Source organism: Jaculus jaculus, chromosome 2, assembly GCF_020740685.1.
Source record: "Jaculus jaculus isolate mJacJac1 chromosome 2, mJacJac1.mat.Y.cur, whole genome shotgun sequence".
Lineage (NCBI taxonomy): Eukaryota > Metazoa > Chordata > Mammalia > Rodentia > Dipodidae > Jaculus > Jaculus jaculus.
In genome coordinates this window covers 9,905,325-9,929,601 of record NC_059103.1, presented here as the reverse complement: position 1 = coordinate 9,929,601, position 24,277 = coordinate 9,905,325, and the positions used below count along the sequence as shown (strand labels likewise).

General features: G+C 51.1%; 1 protein-coding gene across 2 annotated transcripts in view; it reads left to right on the top strand.

Moving 5' to 3' along the window:
- Positions 1 to 1,833: 1,833 nt before the first annotated feature.
- The window catches only part of Ephb4 (EPH receptor B4), a 32,506-nt gene continuing 10,062 nt past the window's right edge, over positions 1,834 to 24,277 (top strand). The window contains exons 1-9 of one of the 2 annotated variants that reach the window (XM_045142725.1): positions 1,834 to 2,315; positions 5,984 to 6,054; positions 6,597 to 6,884; positions 10,449 to 10,845; positions 14,789 to 14,944; positions 16,121 to 16,453; positions 17,959 to 18,071; positions 19,335 to 19,500; positions 23,056 to 23,158. In XM_045142725.1, coding sequence (XP_044998660.1) covers positions 2,264 to 2,315; positions 5,984 to 6,054; positions 6,597 to 6,884; positions 10,449 to 10,845; positions 14,789 to 14,944; positions 16,121 to 16,453; positions 17,959 to 18,071; positions 19,335 to 19,500; positions 23,056 to 23,158 — 1,679 coding nt within the window. In that variant the 5' untranslated portion in view covers positions 1,834 to 2,263. Of the gene's footprint in view, positions 2,316 to 5,983; positions 6,055 to 6,596; positions 6,885 to 10,448; positions 10,846 to 14,788; positions 14,945 to 16,120; positions 16,454 to 17,946; positions 18,072 to 19,334; positions 19,501 to 23,055; positions 23,159 to 24,277 lie in introns of both variants that reach the window. The other variant, XM_045142724.1, reaches the window with a different exon arrangement.

Below are 24,277 nucleotides of genomic sequence, written 5' to 3'. Positions count from 1 at the left end.
AAGGGGAGCCTGAGCCTAGATGGGGAAGGAGGAGGGAATTCCCAGCTCCCGCCGGTCAGCCTGGCTCCAGCCAAGCCGGCTGTTTCCTGCCCTCCTTGACCCGCCACCCCGGAGCAGGACCCAGGCAGGGCAACGAGGAAGGACAGGGGTGTGGGGAGCATTGCTTGCGGCAGGAAGATAAGTGCGCGGGGACAAGAGGTCATCAGGGGTCTTCTCTGTCCTCTGGGGGGGGGGCGGGGCTGGGGTACTTGGCACTCCTCCAGGTGTCCCAGACACTATATTCTCTTATTACCTTTAACTCCAAGCCCATTCCAGCAGCCCTTCAGGGACCTGCTCGGGTAGTCCGCACCCCAAGAGGAGCATGACTTTTCTGGATCCTCCCCTCAAACTGATGGCTTGGATGGGGGGGGGGGAAGCGAGTTGGCAAATGGAAGGAAGGGCCCCTCCCAGCCATCCCGTGTGGGCCCCCAGGAGCCAGACAGGAAACAGCCTCAGGAAAGACAGCAGCAGCCCGCCCCCCACCACAGAGGTCATGGCTGCAGGCGGCGGGGGTGGGGACCCCCCCCAAAAAAAAAAGCGAGAGTGAGAGTGAGACCAGTGACTTGGACATCTCTCTGGACCCCTCACCCTCTCTGACACGCCTACCTTTTTATTTATTTTTGCGTCCTCTGTTTTTCTATAGCACTATGCGTTCTCCAATCACTGTCCCAGCCTCTTTTTTTTTTTTTTTCAGCGCTGGACCGAGTGCACAGAGGGTCTCCAGTACTTAAAAGCAATGCTGTGTGAAGGTTGACTCCTGAGGCTTGGAAGCTGGGATGGTTGCCTGGGTGGCCCCTGGGCAGACTTACATCCTCTAAAGCATAGATCTGGACCTGTAGAGATGACTCAGCGGTTAAAGTCGCTTGCTTGTAAAACCTGACAGCCCGGGGTTCGAGTCCCCAGATCGCATTTAAAGCCAGCTGCAAAAAAAAAAAAAAAAGCCAGCTGCAAAAAAGTGGTGCATGCATCTGGAGTTCGTTTGCAGCGACAAGAAGCCCTGGTGCGCCCGTTCTCTCCCTCTCCTTGCAAAGAAATGAATAAATGAAAAACAGTGTAGATCTACCTTTTTAAAAATTACTTAGTTGTCTATTTGCAGGGAGAGATAGAACTCCAGATGCATGCGCCAGTTTATGCGTGTGGGTACTGGGGATTCGAACCCAGGTCGCAAGTCCTTGCAAGCAAGCGCCTTTAACCGCTGAGCCATCTCTGCAGCCCCTGTAGATCTCTTCTACTATCCCGAACCGTGCAATCCCAGGAGAATCACAAGTCCTATGCAAGATCAAAGCGGGCAGTGTGTGTGTGGCGCGCTTTTTTACTGCGAGGCTCTGCGCGTTGCTGGATGTCTTCTCGGCCGTCTGGTGCTTGCAGGGCTCGGTCCGATCCCGAGGGTCCCTCGGGCTCTGCGAGCCACACACAGCCATGCCAGGCAGGGCGCACCGCCACCTTGTGCATGTCTGGGGCGGTCCCCGGCACTTCTCGGGCGCCACCCCTCCCCCTTCTCCAAACTTTCCCTTAACTTCCCAAGTTGCAGGCTGGGGCGCCGGTCTCCGCTTCCTCCATGAATTATTCAGTAGCCTGCAGGCCAATCAATGCTCTCGGTTTATCCCCCCTCCCATCCTCTCCCCTCATCCCAGAACCCCGGCTAGGGGAAGCTGCCCCCGCCTCCCCGGTGAACCCCTCCTTCCTACAGCCAGGCGCCGCCCGGCCCAGTCCCTGCCCGACCGGGCGCTGCCGTCTCCTTCCCTCCCTCTGTCCCTCCCTCCCGCCCGGTCCCCGCTTGGACTCCCACCCTCCCCGCCCGCGCGGAGCGCACTCGGCCCGGCGGCGGCAAGAGCACAGCCTCTCCAGGGAGCGGGGGAGACCGTGAGCAGCCAGCCAGCCAGGGCGAGACCCCAAGGCCCACGGAGGGACCCCCTGATTCCAGCCACGTCTCTCTCTACGCCTGCCCAACGCCCACCACTGCCAGGGACGCCCCCACCCCAAAGCCGGCCTCTTCGTCTGCGCGCGCCCGAGCGCGCGCGCTCTCTCCGCGGGGACACGGGGGGCCACACCTGAGCGCGGGGTGCCCGGCGCACCCTCCTCCCTCATGGGCCTTCGCTGAAGGCCCCCGACCGAGAGTTCCGAGCGGAGAAGACGGCTTGCACCCGCTCTCAGGGGAGGGTCAGATCTGGGGGGGCTAGGGCCCCCAAACTCGGATCGGATCCAGCCACAGTGAGGAGGCGCCATGGAGCTCCGGGCGCTGCTCTGCTGGGCTTCGATCGCAGCTGCAGTAGAAGGTGAGTTTGTGAGGGGTGCACTCCCCCATTCTTGGAGTGTCCCCCAAACTTGGGCCTCAGAGTGGAGGAGCCTGATCTTTCCCTGCCCCAAACCAGGCACCCTCAAACACTTCGGACCAATAATGCTGGAACGGGAGGGGGGCGGGGAGGAGGCGGCCTGGCGGGGAGTGGAGTTTTCTTTTGTTTGGGAAAGAGATGGAGTCGGGCTCCGACCCGGGACATTCCCCTACCCAGGGCTCTCTAAAACACTTACGCCTAACTCCTCTAGCAGTATTTCTTTTCCTTCTCACCCCAATCTTCAAAACTGTCCCCAAAGTTTCTGTCCCATTTCCTGCCTCTGGCCAAACGTGAGGAAAACTTTCGGTAGGAGCCACTGCAGATGAAACCAGAAATTCCCTGCTAGGCCATAAAAAGACCCTCACCGCCCATTCCTTAGCGTTCACACCTGGACACTTCACATCCGCACCCCTGTCAGGATGGTGCCCTTCTGAAGTCACACTCCAGACCCCAAATGGCTGGCCCTACCACTGCCTCCGGGCACGCGCCCTCTGGTTTTCTCCAGGTGTAGCCCCACCTTTTAAATGCCGCCTAGCCCCCAGCTTTTCCTGAGCCTGTAGCTTTCTTCCCGTCTTCTGAGCATGCAGAAACTGTCTTGTGTGGGCTCCTGTCACCCTAACTCAACCTAGCTATCTCCTAGGTCACCCCAACTTTCTGGGTGATATATATATTCCCCTCCAAAAATGTTCTTCAAGATCTGTGGGTCTTTCACTTCCCCTCATCCCCTCCCTCTTGGGGCTGCCCACTTCCCATAAACCTTCCTCTCAGCTTCCCTAATCTCCTCTCAGTGAGACCCCCTCCCCACACGGTCTTCCCCGCTTACAATCAAAGGAGTATCTGGGGAGCGGGCCATGGGGCGGGGTGGGCTTCTGAAAGGAAGGAATTAGAGGCAGCGGCAGTTGGAAAACCCTTCTACCTCCAGGCTGGGCAGTGCTGCTCTGGGCTGGGGATCAAAGACTGAGTGTGAAGGGGGGGGGCGGGTGAGGCAGAGGGCCAGGGGACAAGGTACCAAATGGGCAAAAAAAGAGAAAAAAAAATTCCAAGAAGATGGAAGTGTAGGGAGGAGGGAAAGAAGGATAAAGTGGAAAAGACTCATTTTCATGTTCGTTACCTGTACCCAAACACATTTGTTTGACATGTTATTCGCATTTTTAGCAGGCCCCGGGGAAGTCAGGTTCTATTGTCCCATCCCATTTCACAGATGAGGGTGACTGGGACTTTAGAAAATGTTAAGTCGTTTATCCAAGGCCACACAGCCCCTGGAGGGTGTAAAGTGAGACAGCCCAGGGGGCGGGGGAGTGACAATCAGAAAGAGAACTTCTATTTGGTGGACAAGAGTTTAAGAGAGTGGGGGGGGGGCAGAGAAGCTGAAAAATGAATGCAAGCTGGAGGCGCCGAGATGAGATGGAAGGAGGGAGAAGGTGAGGCTGCCCTCAGCTCTGAGAACTACCCTGGAGCAGAGACAGCGTGTAAATTGGAGACAGGAAAACACTATCTGGACTGGGAACAATGGAGGGTGGGGACGGCAGCTTCTAGCCACCCCCTTCCCAGAACCCCAGGCATCCTGTCCCCCATGTGCTGGGCTGTCTCTTGCCACCCCGTAGGTTCCCACCCCCCTTCCCTGGACCTCACCTCGGGCTGGCCAGGTTCCTGCCTGCCCCGTGGACATCACCTGGTCTCCACCCTACCTTCTCTTCACCCTTTCTCCTCTGCAACCCCAAAGGGGAGGGCGGGGACCGCGTTCCAGGTGCGCTGCTGCATTCCCGGGGGGCCCACTCTCCTCCCTCCCAAGTCCCCAGCTTTCTGCCCCCCACGTTGCTTGTCCTTTGGGAAGGGGGGGTTTCCCCAACCCTCTCTCCAGATTCCACTGTGGAAGAAGTTGGCTGCGAGTTTCTCCTAACTGTCTCCCCCCCCCACCAGCACCTTGTCTCCCCCACCTAAATCCCAGCAGCCAGGTGCGCTCACACTCTCCCCACTTACATGCACACCCCTAAAATCCCCTCCTCTTTTCTTTTCCTTCCCATAACCAAATCCAGATGTGGCAGAGCCTCTGCAGCAGCCAGGGCGGGAACCCAAGCGTCCTGGCCTCCAGCATTTCCTTCTCTGAGGGCAGCAAATGGGGGGAGGGGCGGTGCTTCTGGCAAGCGGGCACCACCTTGAAGGAGGGCAGGACTGGGGTGTTCGGTGTGAAAGGGGGTGGGGGCGGGGGAAGAGGAGGAGAGTTGGGAGGGAGGCCAACTCTGGCACTTGGGGAAGGGAATGTGGAGACAGGTCTGTAGGGAGCAGCGGCTGGTACCAGCAGCCCTCTGCCCCTATGGGGTCAGGGCCAGAGCTGGGCTGTTCGGGTGTTTTGTTTTGAGACAGGTATCTATCTTGTAGCTCCGGCTGGCCTCAAACTTTTATAGCTGAGGCTGGTGTACAATTCCTGATACTCCTGCCTCCCGGTTCCACGTGCTAGGATCACAGACTTCGAGCTGTTTTGCTACCACTCCTAGGTGTGGGGTTTTTTTTTTTTTTTTTTTTTTTTTTGAGGTTTTGTGTCTGGCGTTAGAACCCAGGTCCAGCCAGGTGTGGCGGCGCACGCCTTTAATCCCAGCACTCAGGAGGCAGAGGTAGGAGGATTGCCGTGAGTTCGAGGCCACCCTGAGACTGCATAGTGAGTTACAGGTCAGCCTGGGCCAGAGTGAGACCCTACCTCGAAAAACCAAAAGAAAAAGAAAAAGAACCCAGGTCCTTGCACATGGTAGAGCCACACCTCCAGCCTATAACTGAAGGATTCCAAGGCTAGTGTTCTACCATTGAACCACACTCCCAGCCCCTTACTGGAGGATTCTAGGCCTGCACTCTAGTCTTGGCTTGAGCCTCCTGCCCCTCACACTGGACTGGACTACAGAGCCACAGCTGCAGTCTCTTTTTAAAAAATTTATTCATTTATTTAAGAGAGAGAGGATGACACACATGGATAGACAGACAGACAGATAGACAGACAGATAGAAAGATATGTGGATGATAGATAGAATGGGCATGCTAGGACCTCCAGCCCTGCAAACAAACTTCAGAGGCATGTGCCCTCTTGTGCATCTGGCTTATGTGGGTCCTGGGAAATCGAATCTGGGTCCTTAGGCTTCCCAGACAAGCCCCTTAATCCTTACACCATCTCTCCAGCCTTGAGCTACAGCCTATTAAATTTTGTCTGAGTCCTAGACATTTTTCTTTTTTGTTTTGGCTTTTCGAGGTAGGGTCTCAGTCTAGCCCAGGTTGATATGGAATTCACTACGGAGCCTCAGGGTGGCCTCGAACTCACGCAGTCCTCCTACCTCTGCCTCCCGAATGCTGGGATTAAAGAAGTGAGCCACCTCGCCCCAGCTTTGAGTCCTAGACTTTTACGACATGGGTCTCCTCCCTCCCCCTGGGCACAGACACTCAGGAGATCCTGGCTCTAAAAGTTTTGACAAGCAGCTAGAGCAAGAAGCATGAAATCAGAGGCTCACAACCCTGGAGGTCCAGCGAGTCACCTGCTTCCTTTACATTCTCTTCTGTTCTCAGCCACCTAATGTTCCTGCTCCTTCCCCACTCCTCTGCCAAGTGCTCATTTTGTCTTTCTGTCTTAGAGACCCTACTGAACACAAAACTGGAAACTGCGGATCTGAAGTGGGTGACTTACCCTCAGGCAGAAGGCCAGGTAAGGAGAGCTGAATCACTAACTCAGGAGGGAAACTGAGGAAAGAGGGTGGAAGGATACACACACATATATATATAATTTTTTTTTTTTTTGAGGAGGGGTCTCACTCTAGCCCAGGCTGACCTGGAATTCACTGTGCAGTCTCAGGGTGGCCTTGAACTCATGGCGATCCTCCTGCCTCTGCCTCCCCATTGCTGGGATTAAAGGCGTGCACAACCACGCCTGGCCTGGAAGGGTATTTCTGGGCCACCCACCTCCCGCATCACCACTGCTCTAAAAGAGAAGGAGGGCTGGAGAGATGGCTTAGCGGTTAAGGCTCTTGCCTGCAAAGCCAAAGGACCTCTGTTCAATTCCCCCGGACCCACATAGGCCAGATGCCCAAGGAGGCGCATTGCATCTGGAGTTCCTTTGCGGTGGCTGGAAGCCCTGGTTGCGCCCATTCTCTCTCTCTCTCTCTCTCTCTCTCTCTCTCCCTCTCTCTCTTCCTCTCCCTGGCTCTTACCCTCTCTCTAATAAATAGACTGACCTCTGTGTGTCCGCAGTGGGAGGAGCTGAGCGGTCTGGACGAGGAGCAGCACAGCGTGCGCACCTATGAGGTGTGTGACGTGCAGCGCGCCCCGGGCCAGGCTCACTGGCTGCGCACGGGCTGGGTACCGCGGCGGGGCGCCGTGCACGTGTACGCCACGCTGCGCTTCACCATGCTCGAGTGTCTGTCCCTGCCGCGGGCTGGCCGCTCCTGCAAGGAGACCTTCACCGTCTTCTACTACGAGAGCGAAGCTGATACTGCCACGGCCCACACGCCAGCCTGGATGGAGAACCCGTACATCAAGGTACCCAGGCACCGCCCTGGCCTAGGAGTCTACAGCTGACTTAAAGGGATAAGTTTGATGAGTTTCTAGGGCCTTCTTCCAGGGTATTTGGTAGAAGTGATATTGTGGATGGATGGAAAAGCAGGATATAAGGTGAACTGCTGCTCCTGGGCAAATGTGGACCGACTGAGGACAGTAGTGTAGTTCAGGCTGACCTGGAATTCGCTCGGTAGTCTCGGGTGGCCTTGAACTCAGGAAGATCCTGCCACCTCTGCCTCCCGAGTGTTGGCATTAAAGGCGTGCACCACCACTCCCCACTCTAACCTATCTTTTTTTTTGTTTTTATTTTATTATTATTTAGTTTTGCTAAGTTTTTATGCATTTATTTGTGTGTGTGTGCGCGCGTGCGCGCGCGCGCGTGCGTGCAAGGTCTTGCTGCTGCGGACAAACGTGAGACATTGAGCTTCTTTATGCCTGGCTTGACATGGGTGCTAAGGAATTGAACCCAGGCTTCGCAAGCAAACACCTTTAACCTCTGAGCCATGTACTCAATCCTTTTTTAAAAATTTATTGGAGACAGAGAGAAAGAAGGAGAGAGAGAGACAGAGAGAGAGAGAGAGAGAGAGAGAGAGAGAGGGAGAGACAGAGAGAGACTGGGCACACCAGGGCTTCCAGCTGCTGCAAACAAACTCCAGATGCATATGCCACTTTGTGCATCTCGCTTAAGAGGGTCCTAGAGAATCAAATCTACGTCATTTGGCTTTGCAGGCAAATGCCTTAACCGCTAAGCCATCTCTCCAGCCCTCAACATCCCCCCTTTTCTTTTTTGGTTTCCGAAGTAGGGTCTCACTCTAGCACAGGCTGACCTGGAATTCACTGTGCAGTCTCAGGGTGGCCTCAAACTCTTGGTGATCCTCCTACCTCTGTCTCCCAAGTGCTGGGATTAAAGGTGTGCGCCACCACACCCTGCCTCAACCCCTATATTTATTTATTTTTTCATTTTTTGAGGTAAGGTCTCACTGTAGCCCAGGCTGACTGGAACTTACTCTGTAGTCTGGCCCAAACTAACAGTGATCCTCCTACCTCTGCCTCCTGAATGCTGGGATTAAAGGTATGTGCCACCATGCCCAGTTTCTGCCACAGTTTTTGCATCTGGGTTTTGTGTGTCTACTGGGGAATTGAATCTGGGTCAGCAGGCTTTGCAAGCAAGCACCTTTAATTGCTAAGCCATCCCCCAGCCCTTGTGTTTATTTTATCTTTTTCATAATTTTAAATAGTTTATTTATTTATTTGAGATAGAGAGAGGGAATGGGTGTGCCAGAGCATCTAGCTATTGCAAATGAAAAATGAACTCCAGGGTTGAAGAAGTGGCTTAGTGGTTAAGCGATTGCCTTTGAAGCCTAAGGACCCCAGTTTGAGGCTCGATTCCCCAGGACCCACATAAGCCCGATGAACAAGGTACATGCATCTGCAGTTCGTTTGCATTGGCTGGAGGCTCTGGTGTACCCATTTTCTCTCTATCTGCCTCTTTTTCTCTTTCTCTGTTGCTCTCAAATATATAAAAACAAAATTAAAAAAGAAAAATGAACTCCAGATGTACGTTCCACCTTGTGCATTTGGCTTAAGTGCATCCTGGGATCAAATCTCCATTGGCTTCGCAGGCAAGTGCCTTAACTGCTAAGCCATCTCCCCAGCCATCATCATCATCATTATTATTATTATTGTTGTTTGTTTTGTTTTTTCTAGGTAGGGTCTCACTCTGGCTCAGGCTGACCTGGAATTAACTATGTAGTCTCAAGGTGGCCTCGAACTTACCATGATCCTCCTACCTCTGCCTCCTGAGTGCTGGGATTAAAGGCATGTGCCACCACGCCCGGCTATTTTATTTTATTTTTTTGTGACCGGGTCTCATGTAGTCGGGGCTGGCTTCATACTCCCTTTTACAGCTGAAGCTGCCCTTAAACTCGTGATCCTCTGCCTCCATCTCCCAAGTGCTAGGTCGGCTTTAAGGTGTGTACCACCACTCTTGGCTCCTACCTGTCTTCTAAATGTTAAATCCACCCTCCCACACACACCAGATTATGCCACCATGTGCAGTTAGGAGCTTTGAGGGCTTGGCTTGAAGCTTCCAAGTTAAACAGTGGTGCTTGAGCCTGGGGAGGTTGCGCGGGGGTTCAAGACCCTTGCTCCCTAAGCCTGCCAGTATGGGATCAGTTCCTCAGCCACCCAGGGAAAGCTGAGCAGGTATCTGACTGTAGTGGCAAGTGACCCTGGCACACCCGTAAAAACACACACATGTGCCCAAAAAAAAAGTGGTTCTTGGCTTCTTGTTGAGAATTGGCATTATATGTGGGACTACTGAGCCCAACACAGAGCAGGGCTTTGTAACCTAGGTTTTTTTTTTTTTTTTTTTTTCTTTTTAGTTTTTCAAGGTAGGGTCTCACTCTAGCCCAGGCTGACCTGGAATTCACTGTGGAGTCTCAGGGTGGCCTCGAACTCATGAAGATCTTCCTACTTCTTCCTCTCAAGGGCTGGGACTAAAGGCATGCGCCTCCACACCTGGCTTAAAAAATGTTTTATGTATTTATTTGAGAAACAGAGAAAGTGGGTGCCCCACTGCAAACAAACTTCAGGTGCATATGCCACCTTGTGCATCTGGCTTTTGTGGGTCCTGCGGAATGGAACCTGGGTCCTTAGGTTTTGCAGGCAAGTGCCTTAACCACTAAGCTATCTCTCCAGCCCTCCTTGTTTAAAAAAAAAAAAAAAAAAAAAAGCCTTTTTGAGGTGGGGGGGGTCTCACTGTAGCCCAGCCTGGCCTAGAATTCACTATGTAGTCTCAGGCTGGCCTGAAACTCACAGTGATCCTCCTATCTCTGCCTCCCAAGTGTTGGGATTAAAGGCGTGCACTACCATATCTGGCTTCTTTAATTAGTTTGCTTGCTCGCTTGAATTCCCTTTTTTTTTTTGTTTTTGGTTTTGGTTTTTCGAGATAGAGTCTCACTCTAGCCCAAGCTGACCTGGAATTCACTATGTAGTCTCAGGCTGGCCTCGAACTCTTGGTGATGTCACCTCTACCTCTTCATCACGAGTGCTGGGATCCCAAGTTACGCCCTGGCTGCCTGTCACTTTTATGATTCCTCATTTCTTTCTCCTGTCCCTGAGGTCATGTTGTAGAGGTTCTCCAGTGTTTGTAGAACAAACAAACGAACTGGGAGACCCAGGCAGGACAGGGTGGACACACGGACTCAGGGACAGCTTTGGGGCCTGTCAAAGATTGCAATTAGAGCCCGGTATGGTGGCGCACCCCTTTAATCCCAGCACTCGGGAAGCAGAGGTAGGAGGATCACTGTGAGTTCGAGGCCACCCTGGGACTCCGTAGTGAAGTCCAGGTCAGCCTGAGCTAGAGTGAGACCCTACCTCGAAACAAAAAACAAAACGAACAAAAAGATTGCAGTTAGGAAGGTCGAAAGAAAGTCCCAGAACCGGAGGTGAAATGATGGGGAAGGGAGTTAGGAGAAGACTGTCTTCTAGGTCCTCAGAGGAATACTTAGAAGTGCGTCTCTGGGTGTCCCTTTTGCCGGGCAGGTGGACACAGTGGCTGCAGAGCATCTGACCCGCAAGCGCCCTGGGACGGAGGCTACCGGGAAGGTGAACATCAAGACCCTGCGCTTGGGGCCGCTCAGCAAGGCTGGCTTCTACCTGGCTTTCCAGGACCAGGGGGCCTGCATGGCCCTGCTCTCCCTGCACCTCTTCTACAAAAAGTGCTCCCAGCTCACCATGAACCTGACCTACTTCCCAGAGACCGTGCCGAGGGAGCTGGTGGTGCCCGTGGCGGGCAGCTGTGTGGCTGACGCCGTCCCTGCCCTCGGCCCCAGCCCCAGCCTGTACTGCCGGGAGGATGGGCAGTGGGCTGAGCAGCCGGTCACGGGCTGTAGCTGTAACAAAGGGTTCGAGGCTACAGATGGGAACAAGCAGTGCCGAGGTGAGGACCGGAGGGTCGCCGGGAAGCCGGGCTGGAGGGGTGAGTGGGACCTTTGAACTGGCCTCTTGCTCGCTCTCATCTCCTAGCCTTTCTCCACTTTGCATGTGTGCTGTTCTCGGGTGCCCTCAGTGTCCTGGCAAGACCATCAAAGAACCCCAGGCAGAGCTCTGAGCCCTGTACTTTCCTTCCAGAATCTCCTCCCTAACCCTGCCCACCTCCTCCTCTGGGGTTTGAGAGGCAGGACTGCCCTTGAGCGACAGGACGCCTTATTGGGCTCACTGGGGACATTACCGTCTCCATTCTCTTTGTTCCTCTGGTCTACTGATGGCATCGTGTCATTTGCTGTGTCCCTGGAGCACTGCATCTTTACCATCATGGAAATCGAAGCCAGGGCCTTTAACATGCTAGGCCAGCACTCTGCTACAGACCTGTAGGCCCAGTCTCCCAATGTCCCAGGTTTTTTAAAAAATATTTTATCTTTATTTACTTATTTGAGAGAGAGACATACAGAAATAGGCAGGTAGAGAAAGAGAGAATGGAAGCACCAGGGCCTCCAGCCATTGCAAATGAACTCCAGATGCGTGCGCCCCCTTGTGCATCTGGCTTATGTAGGTCCTGGAGAGTCGAACCTGGGTCCTTTGGCTTTGCAGGCAAACACCTTCACCACTAAGACAACTCTCCAGTCCTGTTTGTTTTTAGGCAGGGTTTCCTGTAGTCCAGCTGGCCCCAAACTCTTATGTAGCTAGATCCTCCTGCCACTACCTTCCAAGTGCTATGATACCAGGCATGTGTCACCATGGGCAATTGTTGCTTTTTGTTTGTTTTGAGGCAGGGTCTTACTTTGTAGACCTAGCTGGCTTGGAACTCTTTAGGTAGGCCAGTCTGGCCTTGAACTTATAGGGATTCTCTTTTATTTGCCTCTCTAGTTTTTTTTCCCCCCAAGGTATGGTCTCATGACGTGGAATTCACTGTGGAGTTTCAGGGTGGCCTCAAAGTCATGGTGATCCTCCTATACCTCTGCCTCCCAAGTCCTGGGATTAAAGGCATGTGCCGCCACACCCAGCTCTCTATAGTATTTTTTATAAATTTAATGTTTATTTTATTTTATATATACTATGAATCTCCACCTAAAATCTGTCACTACCTACCTATGGAATGTTGGCAACAGCCCAGTATTTTTAGCAAGGTGTGAGTCTTTTTACAAACACCATCAAATTGCAGGGTTTTACAGTCCATTCCGGATGCTGCTAGAATCTTAAAATACTGCTTTTGCTTATCATGACTTTATTGTTACTGAGGTTATGAGATCTGTCATTGTCTCTTTTTTTTTCTCTTGCCATTGTCTCTTGTAAGTTTTTTGTTATTGTTTATTTGTTTGAGACCAGATCTCACTACGTAGACCAGACTGGCCTCAAACTCATGAATTTTGCCTTAGCCTCTGGGGTGATGGGTTTAGATATGGACCACTAGGCTGATTTCTATCTTATTTTCATTTGTCATTTTATTTATTTATTTGAGAGTGACAGACAGAGAAAGAGGCAGATAGATAGAGAGAATAGGCGCACCAGGGCCTCCAGCCACTGCAAACGAACTCCAGATGCATGCACCACCTTGCGCATCTGGATTACAAGGGTCCTGGGGAATCGAACCTTGAACTGGGGTCCTTAGGCTTCACAGGCAAGCGCTTAACCGCTAAGCCACCTCTCCAGCCCCACTTTGTCATTTTGAGGCAGGGCCTTACTACACAGTCACTTGATACTTGCTATGCAACATAACCCATGCTGGCCTTCAACTCTCAATGCTCTTGCCTCAGCTTCCCAGGTGGTGGGATTACAAAAGGTACCAGCACACCTGGTCTAGTATGTAATTTTAAAAAAAATTATTTAAAGCTGGGCATGGTGGCTCACCCCTTTAATCCCAGCACTTGGGAGGCAGAGGTAGGAGAATCACCATGAGTTCAAGGCCACCCTGAGACTACATAGTGAAATCCAGGTCAGCCTGGACTAGAGTGAGACCCTACCTCAAAAAAAAAAAAATTATTTAAGCCGGGCGTGGTGGTGCACACCTTTAATTCCAGCACTCGGGAGGCAGTGGTAGAAGGATCACCATGAGTTCAAGGCCACTCTGAGACTACATAGAGAATTCCAGGTCAGCCTGGACTAGAGTGAGACCTTACCTCAAAAAAAAAAAAAAATAAAAAAATAAAACGGGGAGAGAGCCAGGTGTGGCCCATACCTTTAGTCCCAGCACTCAGGAGGCAGAGGTAGGAGGATTCCCATGGTTCGAGGCCACTCTGAGACTACATGGTGAATTCCAGGTCAGCCTGGGCTAGAGCAAAAAATAAAACAAAACAAACAATAAAAGTGGGGAGAGTGAGAATGGGTATACCAGAGCCTCTCGACATTGCAAATGAACTGCAGATGCATGCACCCCCTTGTACTTTATGTGGGTACTGGGAAATCAAACTCAGACCATCAATCTTTGTGTGCAAGCACCTTTAATGGCTGAGCCATCTCTCTAGGCCTGAGTATTTAAAATTTATTTATCTGTTTTATTTATTTATTTGAGACAGAGAGGGAGAGAGATAGAGAGAGTGAGAATGGGCACACCAGGGCCTCCAGCCACTGCAAACGAACTCCAGATGCATGTGCCACCTTGCACATGTGGCTTATGTGGGACCTGAGGAATTGATCCTGGGTCCTTAGGCTTCTCAGGCATACGCCTTAACCACTAAACCATTTCTCCAGCCTTTTTTTGGTTTTTTTCGAGGTAGGGTTTCACCCTAGCTCAGGCTGACCTGGAATTCACTATGGAGTCTCAGGGTGGCCTCGAACTCATGGCGATCCTCCTACCTCTGCCTCCCGAGTGCTGGGATTAAAGGTGTGCGCCACCACGCCCTGCCTGATTTTTATTTTTGAAGTGTAATTTCCATTTTATTTTGGTTTTCCCAAAGAACAGTTTTCTTTAGTCTTCAGTCCCTAGGAATCCAGTCTTGACATGGGCTATCCTGCGGCTCATGGGGTGGCACCAGCGGGAGCAGGAGGGCCTGGCCCTTCCCGGCTTCTTGACCACTTTGCCGTGAATTGCACAACTCAGTAACGCAGTTTCACACAGAGCTTGAGCAGAACATAAAGCACAAAAGACACTTGCTTCTGAAATGTCCTTGACGGCAGTGGCCTCTACTATGTTCCGGATGAGGAAACTTCTCAATGGCCTTGTCCCTGGGCACGCACTGGGTGTCTTTAGTGCAGTCCATGGGCCACATGGGACTGCAGCCCTTTAAGTTTTTTCAAGGTAGGGTCTCACTCTAGCTCAGGCAGACCTGGAATTCACTCTGTCTTCTCAAGGTGGCCTTGAACTCAAGGCATTCCTCCCTACCCCTGCCTCCCGAGTGCTGGGATTAAAGGTGTGCGTCACCACGTCCGGCTCCTACTTCCTTTTCAAAAAAATTTTTTTAAAATTATTTATTTGCAAGGAGAGAGAGAAAAACAGACAGGCACACACACACATGCACACGTGCACGCACACACACACACACACACGCACACACAGTGGGCACACCAGGACCTCTTGTTGCTGCAAACACATTCCAGATGCATGTGCCACTTTGTGGAACTGGCTTTACATGGGTGTTGGGGATTTGAATCTGGCTAAGCCTGGGCCAGCAGGCTTTCCACAAGCAAGTTCCATTAACCGCTGAGCAATCACTGGAGCCCCATCTTTTTTTTTTTTTTTTTTTTGTCGTCTTGGAAGCCAGGGCCCCAGAGACAACCTTATCTGCGACTGGGTCTTCTCAAGTAGCGCCAGAGCCTGTGCTCACACTGGGAGGTCTTAATTCTAATTTCTCTTACTATTTCCATTTTTGCCTTAAATCTGAGAGGTAAGGAAGTTCCTAGAGCTCCTGGTACACGGCTTTGACATACGTGTGTGCTTCCTCCCACAGCCTGTGTCCAGGGCACCTTCAAGTCCCAGGCAGGGGAGGGGTTCTGCCAGCCATGCCCAGCCAACAGCAACTCTAACAACATCGGAGCTTCTTTCTGCCAATGCCGCAATGGATACCACCGTGCCCCCTCGGAACCCTTGAGTGCACCTTGCACTAGTAAGTGACCATTGACCAGGTGGGGTTTATCAGGGAGGTGTATGGACTCCTGGGGGTGTACCCCTTCCACAGCCTCCATTCTTGCTAGATTGCTCCTCTTTCTTTTTTTTTTTTTTCGAGATAGGGTCTCGCTCTAGCACAGGCTGACCTGGAGTTCACTCTGTATTCTCAGGGTAGCCTCAAACTCACGACGATCCTCCTATCTCTGCCCCCCGAGTGCTGGGATTAAAGGCGTGTGCTACCATGCCTGGCATTTTTATTCTTTGTAAATATTTTTTAATATATTTATTTGCGATAGAGAGAATGAGATTGGGCACTCCAGGGCCTCCAGCTGCTGCAAATGAACTGCAGATGCATACACCACCTTGTGCATCTGGCTTATGTGGGTCGTGAGGAGTCAAACCTGGGTCCTTTGGCTTTGCAGGCAAGTGCCTTAACCACTAAGCCATCCCTCTAGCCCCCTTTTTAAAAATATTTTTATTTATTTATTTGCAAGCTCAGAGACGGAGAGAATGAGCTTGCTAGGGCCACTTTCACTGCAAACAAACTCAGATGCATGCACCACTTTGTGCATCTGGCTCTACATGGGTACCTGGGAATTGAACCCAGGCCAACAGGCTTTACAAGAAAGTGCTTTTAACTAGTGAGCCATCTCCCCAGCTGCTCTTTTATGGGTGCATATGTGGTATGTGTGTAGTATATATGTGTGCATTTGTGACATTTTCACATGTGTGTGCAGAGGCCAGAAGAAGACATTAAAAGTGTTCTCTATCAGTCTTCCACCTTCTTCTTTTCTCTCTCTCTTTCTATTTTTTTTTTTCAAGGTAGGGTCTCCTCCTAGCCCAGGTTGACCTGGAATTCACTATGTAGTCCCAGGGTGGCCTCGAACTCATTGCAATCCACCTACCTCTGCCTCCCTCCGGAGTGCTGGGATTCAAGGCGTGCGCCACCACGCCGGGCTCTGTATGCACTTGTATATGCATGTTCCTGTGTGTGCATGTGTGTGCTTGTGTGTGCGTCAGTGCCAGAGGACAACTCAGGTGTCACCCTCAGGAATGCCATCCACCTTCTCTGAGTGTGTCACTCCTGCTCAAAGACCAGGTGGAATAGCAGCGGAGCCCGACACCCGATCTCCCAGCCACCACGCCCTGTTTGACTCCTCTCTCCCTCCCGCAGCCCCGCCCTCCGCCCCGCGGAGTGTGGTTCCCCATCTGAACGGCTCTGCCCTGCGTCTGGAATGGAGCGCCCCCCTGGAGTCTGGTGGCCGAAATGACCTCACTTACGCTGTGCGCTGCAGGGAGTGCCGGCCTGGGGGCTCTTGCATGCCTTGTGGGGGAGACCTGACCTTTGACCCCGGACCCCGGGACCTGCTTGAGCCCTGGGTGTCCATCCGAGGCCTGCGTCCTGACGTCACCTATACCTTCGAGGTGGCCGCCTTGAACGGTGTGTCCTCCGTAGCCATGGGACCCGTCCCTTTTGAACCTGTCAATGTCACCACTGACCGTGAGGGTGAGCACGGGGAACTGGGGACAGTGCGGTGAGGTGGGAAGTGGGGTTCCCAGGAAGCATGGGGGATAGAGGCTTGCAGTACAAGGACCAGACAGCGAAGGAAAAGATGGCCGGGGAGGGGAGGTAATAAAGACAAATAGAACGGGCTGGAGATGTACTCAACCCGGTTGGCACTGTGAGTGCCTAGCAGGCATTGAAGCCCCGAGTTCCATCCCAGCCCTGAACTAACCAGGAATGGTAGCGCATGTCTGTAATCTCAGCACTTAGGAGGTAGAGGCAAGAGGATTAGGAGTTTGAGGTCAGCCTGGGCTACATGGAACCCTGCCTCAAAAAAAAAAAAGGGGGGCTGGAGAGATGGCTTAGCAGATAAGTGCTTGCCTGTGAAGCCTAAGGACCCCGGTTCGAGGCTCTATTTCCCAGGACCCACGTTAGCCAGATGCACAAGGGGGCACACGCATCTGGAGTTCGTTTGCAGTGGGTGCAAGCCCTGGTGGGTCCATTCTCTCTCTCTGCCTCTTTCTCTCTCTGTCACTCTCAAATAAATAAGAATAAACCAAAAATAAATAAATAAATAAATAGAAAGAAAGAAAGAAAGAAAGAAAGAGGCATGATGGCACAAGTGTTTAATCCCAGCACTTGGGAGATAGAGGTAGGAGGATGGCCATGAGTTCAAGGTCACCCTGAGACTACATAGTGAATTCCAGGTCAGCCTGGGCTAGAGTGAGACCCTACCTCAAAAAACCATAAAAAGAAAAAGAAAGAGAAAAGGATAGAGTCAAAGAGAATTTATTTATTAACTTTGAAGTAAGGTCTTGCTCTGTAGTACTGGCTGGCTGACAATTTCTTTCTTTCTTTTTTCTTTTTTTTTTTTTTTGGTTTATCAAGGTAGGGTCTCACTAGCCCAGACTGACCTGGAATTCACTATGTAGTCTCAGGCTGCCCTTGAACTCAACGGCAATCCTCCTACCTCTGCCTCCCAAGTGCTGGGATTAAAGGCGTGCACCCACCACGCCCGACTGAAAATATTTTTATTTATTTGAGGTGGGAGATTACAGGAGCAGAACCTCTTGCCGCTGCAACCGGCCTCCATACACGTGTGCCTTTGCACTATGGGGAATTGAACCAAGGCCAGTAGGCTTTGCAAGCAAGAGTCTTTAACTGCTGGGACCTCTCAGCCCTATGGGTTAAAGGCATGCACCACCACGCCCGGTTTAATTTCTGTGTAGCGCAGGCCAGCCTCAAACTCGCCATCCTCCTGCTTCACTCTTCTGAGTGTTCATAAGGAAGTCTTGAAATAGCTGGAAGATGGAGGTGTAGCCCGTAGAGCGAGAATGAAAAGAAACAGGGCTGGCGGCATTGCTCAGTGGCTGAGCACTTGAGCATGAATAAAGTCCTGGGCTCCATCCCCAGATATACTAAAAACAAACATACAGGAAGAAAAGGAGTGCTCGACTGTGCAGCAGGGCGCCGTGGGTGTCTCTTCTCTCCCGCAGTGCCTCCTGCAGTATCTGACATTCGCGTGACAAGGTCATCACCCAGCAGCCTGAGCCTGTCATGGGCTGTCCCCAGAGCACCCAGTGGGGCTGTGCTGGACTACGAGGTCAAGTATCATGAGAAGGTGAGACCAGGCTCTGGCCCTGGTGTATAAGCACGGACATGTGTGCACAGAGGTGCGGCACCTGTGTTGCAGGCATCTTGGTGGGCATTTCAGTGCCAGGGTGACTATGTATTAGCATTGCGACTTTGGGCCAGTCTTGGCCTCTCTTGACTCTCACACATCCTCATCAGAAAGATAGCTCTGACAGCATCAAGTCACACAGAACTGCCACAGGGGGCCTGCAGTGTGGCTCAGCAGTAGTATAGCTTCTCAGAACCCTCCTGTGAGGTGCTGGAGGCGGGGCTGAGCGGTTGAGAGTCCACCAATGAGGAGCTAGGGGTGGGGCTCAGCCGTAATGAGTCCACCAATGAGGTGCTGGAGGTGGGGCTCAGCAGTAGAGAGTCCACCAATGAGGTGCCGGGGGTGGGGCTCAGCAGTAGAGAGTGCACCAATGAGGTGCTGGGGGTGGGGCTCAGCAGTAGAGAGTCCACCAATGAGGTGCTGGAGGTGTGGTTCATTTAGAGTACCAACCTAGAATCCACCAGTGAGGGGCTGGGCTTGTGGCCCAGTGGTAGTAAGCTTGCCTAACTGGAGAGACTCTGGCTTTGCTCCGGAGCACCACAAAGGGAAAAAAGACAAAGCTGCTTTTATGATTAAAAGGTGCCACACAACAGGGCAAAGAATCCAAAAGTGAGCTGGGCGTGGTGGCGCACGCCTTTAATCCCATTACTGGGGAGGCAGAGGTAGGAGGATCACCGTGAGTTCGATGCCACCCTGAGACTACATAGTGAATTCCAGGTCAGCCTTGGCTAGAGCAAGACCTTAACTTGAAAAACAAATAAGCAGTAATCCAAAAGTGGAGGTTGCCGGGTGTGGTGGCGCACGCCTTTAATCCCAGCACTCGGGAGGCAGAGGTAGGAGGATCGTCATGAGTTCAAGGCCACCTTGAGACTACAGAGTGAATTCCAGGTCAGCCTGGGCTAGTGTGAGACCCTACCTCGAAAAACCAAAAAATAAAAATAAAAAAATAATGTAGGGAAGAGATACTGGGACTTGGGCTAGGGTGGTCGGATGTGTTGGATCTTAGACATTTTTTGAAAATAGAGGCAAAACAATTGGGCATGGACCAGAGTGAGACCCTACCTCGAAAAACCAAAAAAAAAAAAAAAAAAAAACAAAAAAACAAAAGTGTAGGTGAACAGGAAGGCAGGGTGAGCAGCAGAAACGGGGGGGGGGGGGGGGGGGGGGGTTGTTACAGACTTCCCCTTTCCTCCTTCTGGACAGGGTGCGGAGGGTCCCAGCAGTGTCCGCTTCTTGAAGACATCGGAAAACAGGGCAGAGCTGCGGGGTCTAAAGCGGGGAGCCAGCTACCTGGTCCAGGTTCGAGCCCGCTCCGAGGCTGGCTACGGCCCTTTTGGCCAGGAGCATCACAGTCAGACCCAGCTGGACGGTGAGTCTGGGGAGCGGGGTGTGAGGACGCTGCCTGAGAAAGACTTCTGTCCTCCAAGGCATGCCCAAAGTCATGGACTCGGCTTCTTCTGTCAGCCACAGGCTTGGCTTAGTGAAGCAAGGATATAGGCTGTGGAAACCAAGTCCTGATGCCATGTGACTCAGCAGAATTTTGAAAAAAATTTAAAAACTTTTCCCTCAGGGCTGGAGATATGGCTTAGAGGTTAAGGCACTTGCCTGCAAAGCCAAAGGACCCCCATTTGATTCCGCAGGACCCACGTAAGCCAGATGCACAAGGAGGCACATGCGTCTGGAGTTCGTTTGCAGTGGCTGGAGGCCCTGGCATGCCCATTATCCCCCCAACTCACCCCCCTCCGCCTCTTTCTCTGTCTTTCAAATGAATAATAAAAATTAAAAATAATAATAATAAATAAATAATGATAATAATAATAATAATAAATTCAAATTTTTGTTAACAACTTCCATGATTATAAAAAAAAATCCCTAGCTGGGCGTGGTGGCGCATGCCTTTAATCCCAGCACTCGGGGGGCAGAAGTAGGAGGATTGCCATGAGTTCGGGGACCCTGAGACTCCATGGTGAATTCCAGGTCAGCCTGGGCTACAGTGAGATGCTACCTCGAAAAACCAAAAAAAAAAAAAAAAAAAAAAACAACAACATAGTAATACCCTCCCTTCCCCCACTTTCCCCTTTGAAACTCCATTCTCCATCATATCTCCTCCCCATCTCAATCAGTTAAAAAAAAAATTCCCTCTCTTTCTTTCCTTGCCTCCCTCTCTTCCCTTTTTTCCTCCCTTCCCTTTTTTTTTTTTTGTTTGTTTTTCAAAGTAAGGTCTAACTTTAGCCCAGGCTGACCTGGAATTCACTCGGTAGTTTCAGGGTGGCATTGAACTCACAGCTATCCTCCTATATCTGCCTCTCAAGTGCTGGGATTAAAGGCATGTGCCACCATGTCCAGCTCCTTTCTTACATTATTCAAAAATGTTTTAAAATATTTTATCTGTTTATTTGAGAGAGAGAAAGGCATGCCGGGGCCTTCAGCCACTACAAATGAACTCCAGGCACATGCGTCCCCTTGTACATTTGGCTTCATGGGTACTGGGAAATCGAACCTGTGTCTTTAAGCTTCACAGGCAAGTACCTGGACCGCTAAGCCATTTCTCCAGCTTCCTCTTTCTTCCATTTATTTATTTATTTTTTTATAATTTCATTATTTTTAAAAAATTTTTTTATTTTTTATTTATTTGAGAGCAACAGACACAGAGAGAAAGACAAATAGAGGGAGAGAGAGAGAATGGGCGCGCCAGGGCTTCCAGCCTCTGCAAACGAACTCCAGATGCGTGCGCCCCCTTGTGCTTCTGGCTAACGTGGGACCTGGGGAACCGAGCTTCGAACCGGGGTCCTTAGGCTTCACAGGCAAGCGCTTAACCGCTAAGCCATCTCTCCAGCCCTATTTTTTTTGGGGGGGGTGGGGGAAGAGTCTCACTACACAGTTTGGGCTGTCCTTGAACTTGAAGCAATCCTCCTGTCTACCAAGTTCTGGGAGTACAGGTGTGCACCACTACTTTCTTTTCTCCTAGTTCCCTTTCCCTCTATGACCCCCCCCCATGTCTCCCCCTTTCCCCACTCTCCTTTCCTTTCTTTTTGTAGCCCTTCCCTTCCCCTTCCTTGAGATAGGGTCTCACTCTATAGGCCAAGTTGGCTTTGACCTTTCAGCAGTCCTCCTTCCTTAAACTTGTTGCCTATCTTGATGTCTGTGGGTATTTTTGTTTTGTTTTGCTTTTCAATGTAGGGTCTCACTCTAGTCCAGACTGACCTGGAATTCACTATGTAGTCTCAGCGTGGCCTCGAGCTCATGGCGATCCTCCTACCTCTGTTTCCTGAGTGCTGGGATTAAAGGTGTGCGCCCCAATGCCCGGCTTTTTGTTTGTTTGCTTGCTTATTTTTCCTGAGCTGAGGATTGAACTAAAGGCTTCTTGTATGTCAGACAAGCACGCTACCATTGAGTGACATACTCAGCCCTTTAAATTTTTTATTTTTTTTCTTAAATTTTTTTTTTTTTTTATATTTGAGAGAGGGGGTTGGGGATGGAGGGGCAGATAGAGAATGGGCATAATAGGGCCTCTAGCAAACGAACTGCAGATGCATGTTTCACCTGGCACATCTGGCTTACAAGGTTACTGGGGAATTGAACTTGGGTCCTTAGGTTTTGCAGGCAAACACTTTAACTGCTAAGCCATCTCTTCAACCCCCTCATTAAAAAATATATATATATATTTATTTTGAGAGAGAGAGAGGAGAAAGGCAGATAAGGAGACTGAAAATGGGTCAGGGCCTCCAGCCACTGCAAAGGAACTGCAGATGCATGTGCCACCTTGTGCATCTGGCTTATGGGTCCTGGGGAATCACACCTGGGCCCTTAGGCTTTGCAGGCAAGTGTCTTAACTGTTAAGCCATATCTCCAGCCCACTCCCCCTTACCCACACCCCTCCCCCCCCCAGGTAGGATCTCACTCTAGTTCAAGCTGACCTGGAATTCACTATGTAGTTTCAGGGTGGCCTTGAATTTATAGCCATCCTCCTACCTCTGCCTCCAAAGTGTTAGGATTAAAGGCGTGCGCCACCAGGCCCGGTTCCCCCTCTTTTTTTTTTTTTCATGCAAGGTCTTGGTCTATACTAGACTGACCTGGAACTCACTCTGTAGCTCCAGGCTGGCCTCAAACTCCTCAGGATGATCCTCCTGGGTCAGCCTCCCAGTGTTGGGACTAAAGGCATACGCCACCACACTGGCGTCTTTTCAAATTATTTTCCAAAGCATTTAAAAAATTTTCCTTATTTATTTGAGAGAGGCAGAGAAAAAGAAGCAGGGGGAGGGGGAGAGAGAGAGTATGGGAGCCCCACGGCTTCCTGCCACCGCAAACGGACTCCAGTGCACCCGGCTTTATGTGGGAACTGGGAAATCAAAACTGGGATAGTAAGCTTTGCAAGCAAGTGCCTTTGACTGCTGAGCCATCTCTCTAGCCCCCTTTTTAAAGTTTTTAGAAATAGGGTTTTGCTGGGCATGGACTTGGGAGGCAAAGGTAGGAGGATTATTGTGAGTTCAAGGCCATCCTGAGACTACATAGTGAATTCCAGGTCAGCCTGAACAAGCCTACTTTGAAAAAAAAAATTATAAAAAGAAGCTACCCAGGTTACCTTGGGGCCTGCTGTGTAGCTCAGGCTGGCCTTGAACTCTTAATCTTCATGCCCCAAGTGTCTGAGTACTGGATTTACAGGTGTGTGCCACCATGCCAGCTTACATTTGTCTTCCACCCAAATGAGATTTTTTTTTTCCCTTTTCTGGTGGACACCAAAATGGATCATAAAACAAGATCTGAAGAACAAGGCTGGTTAACTTCCCCCAGTTGTCCTGAGTCAGAGGGCCACCCACTGTTCATTCCATATGTCACGTTGAGGTCAGGCCTATTCCCAGAAGGCATTAGCTCATTGCTTGAGGGGTTCTGGGGTTCTCATGACAAGTGCCCTTTTGTCCCCCAGAGAGTGAGAGCTGGCGGGAGCAACTGGCGCTGATCGCGGGCACAGCCGTGGTGGGCGTGGTGCTGGTCCTGGCGGCCATCGTCATCGCTGTTCTCTGCCTCAGGTAAGCATGCTGGTTTTCCAGAGTCTTCTAGAAAGCCCCACGAATGGCCACCTGTTTGTAAGCCCAAGGGCAAGCCTTCCTATTTCCCTTGCTGGGCCATTATTATTTTTTTTTAAATTTTTTTCCGGGCTGTAGCCCAGGCAGACCTGGAATTCACTATGTAGTCTCAGGCTGGCCTTGAAATCACACTGATCCTCCTACTTTGGCTTCCCGTGTGCTGGGATTAAAGGCGTGCACCGCCACGCCCGGCCTCTGTGTTTCTTTTACAGAGAGTTATGTTCAGTTTATCTTTTTGAATTTTTATTTTTGGCATATGTGGTATGTAGCAGACAGCTTCAGATTTGCTGAGATGAACTTGCAAACCAGGCATTTATGGAGGAAAGGATATTTATTGAAGCCTAGAGACCCAGGAGAAGTTCCATCATGGCAAAAGAAGCTGGCCTGCCTTCACAGGACCAGGCAGAGAGAGAGAAGCACAAGCCAAAAGCCACACACAGCCCTGCACACTTCAGGAACTCCAGCTAGGCACACTTTGTATATCTTTACATTGGCATCTCAAGTCCACCACCACACGTTAGGGCTGGACCTTAAGATCCACCCAATGACAATGCCTCCGGCCAGGTGAGTGCAGCTCCAAATGACAAGCTAATAAAACACTGAAAAGGGCTGAAGAGATGGCTTAGTGGTTAAGCGCTTGCCTGTGAAGCCTAAGGACCCCGGTTCGAGGCTCCATTCCCCAGGACCCACGTTAGCCAGATGCACAAGGGGGCGCACGCATCTGGAGTTCGTTTGCAGTGGCTGGAGGCCCTGGCGCGCCCATTCTGTCTCTCTCTCTGCCTTTCTCTCTGTCTGTCGCTCTCAAATAAATAAAAATAAACAAAATTAAAAAAAAAAAACACTGAATATATTCACACCACCACATTTTTTTTTTTTTTTTTAATTAGATAGAAAGAGGCAGAGAAAGAGCAAAAAAGGTAGCGAGAATGTCATGTCACCATGCCCGGAGTTTTACATGGTTTCTGGGGATTGAACTCGGCTCCTCTTGCATGCAAGGCAAGCACTTTACGGACTGAGCAGTCTCCCTGCTGGCCCTCAGTTTACCCTTTGCTCTCTTCCCTT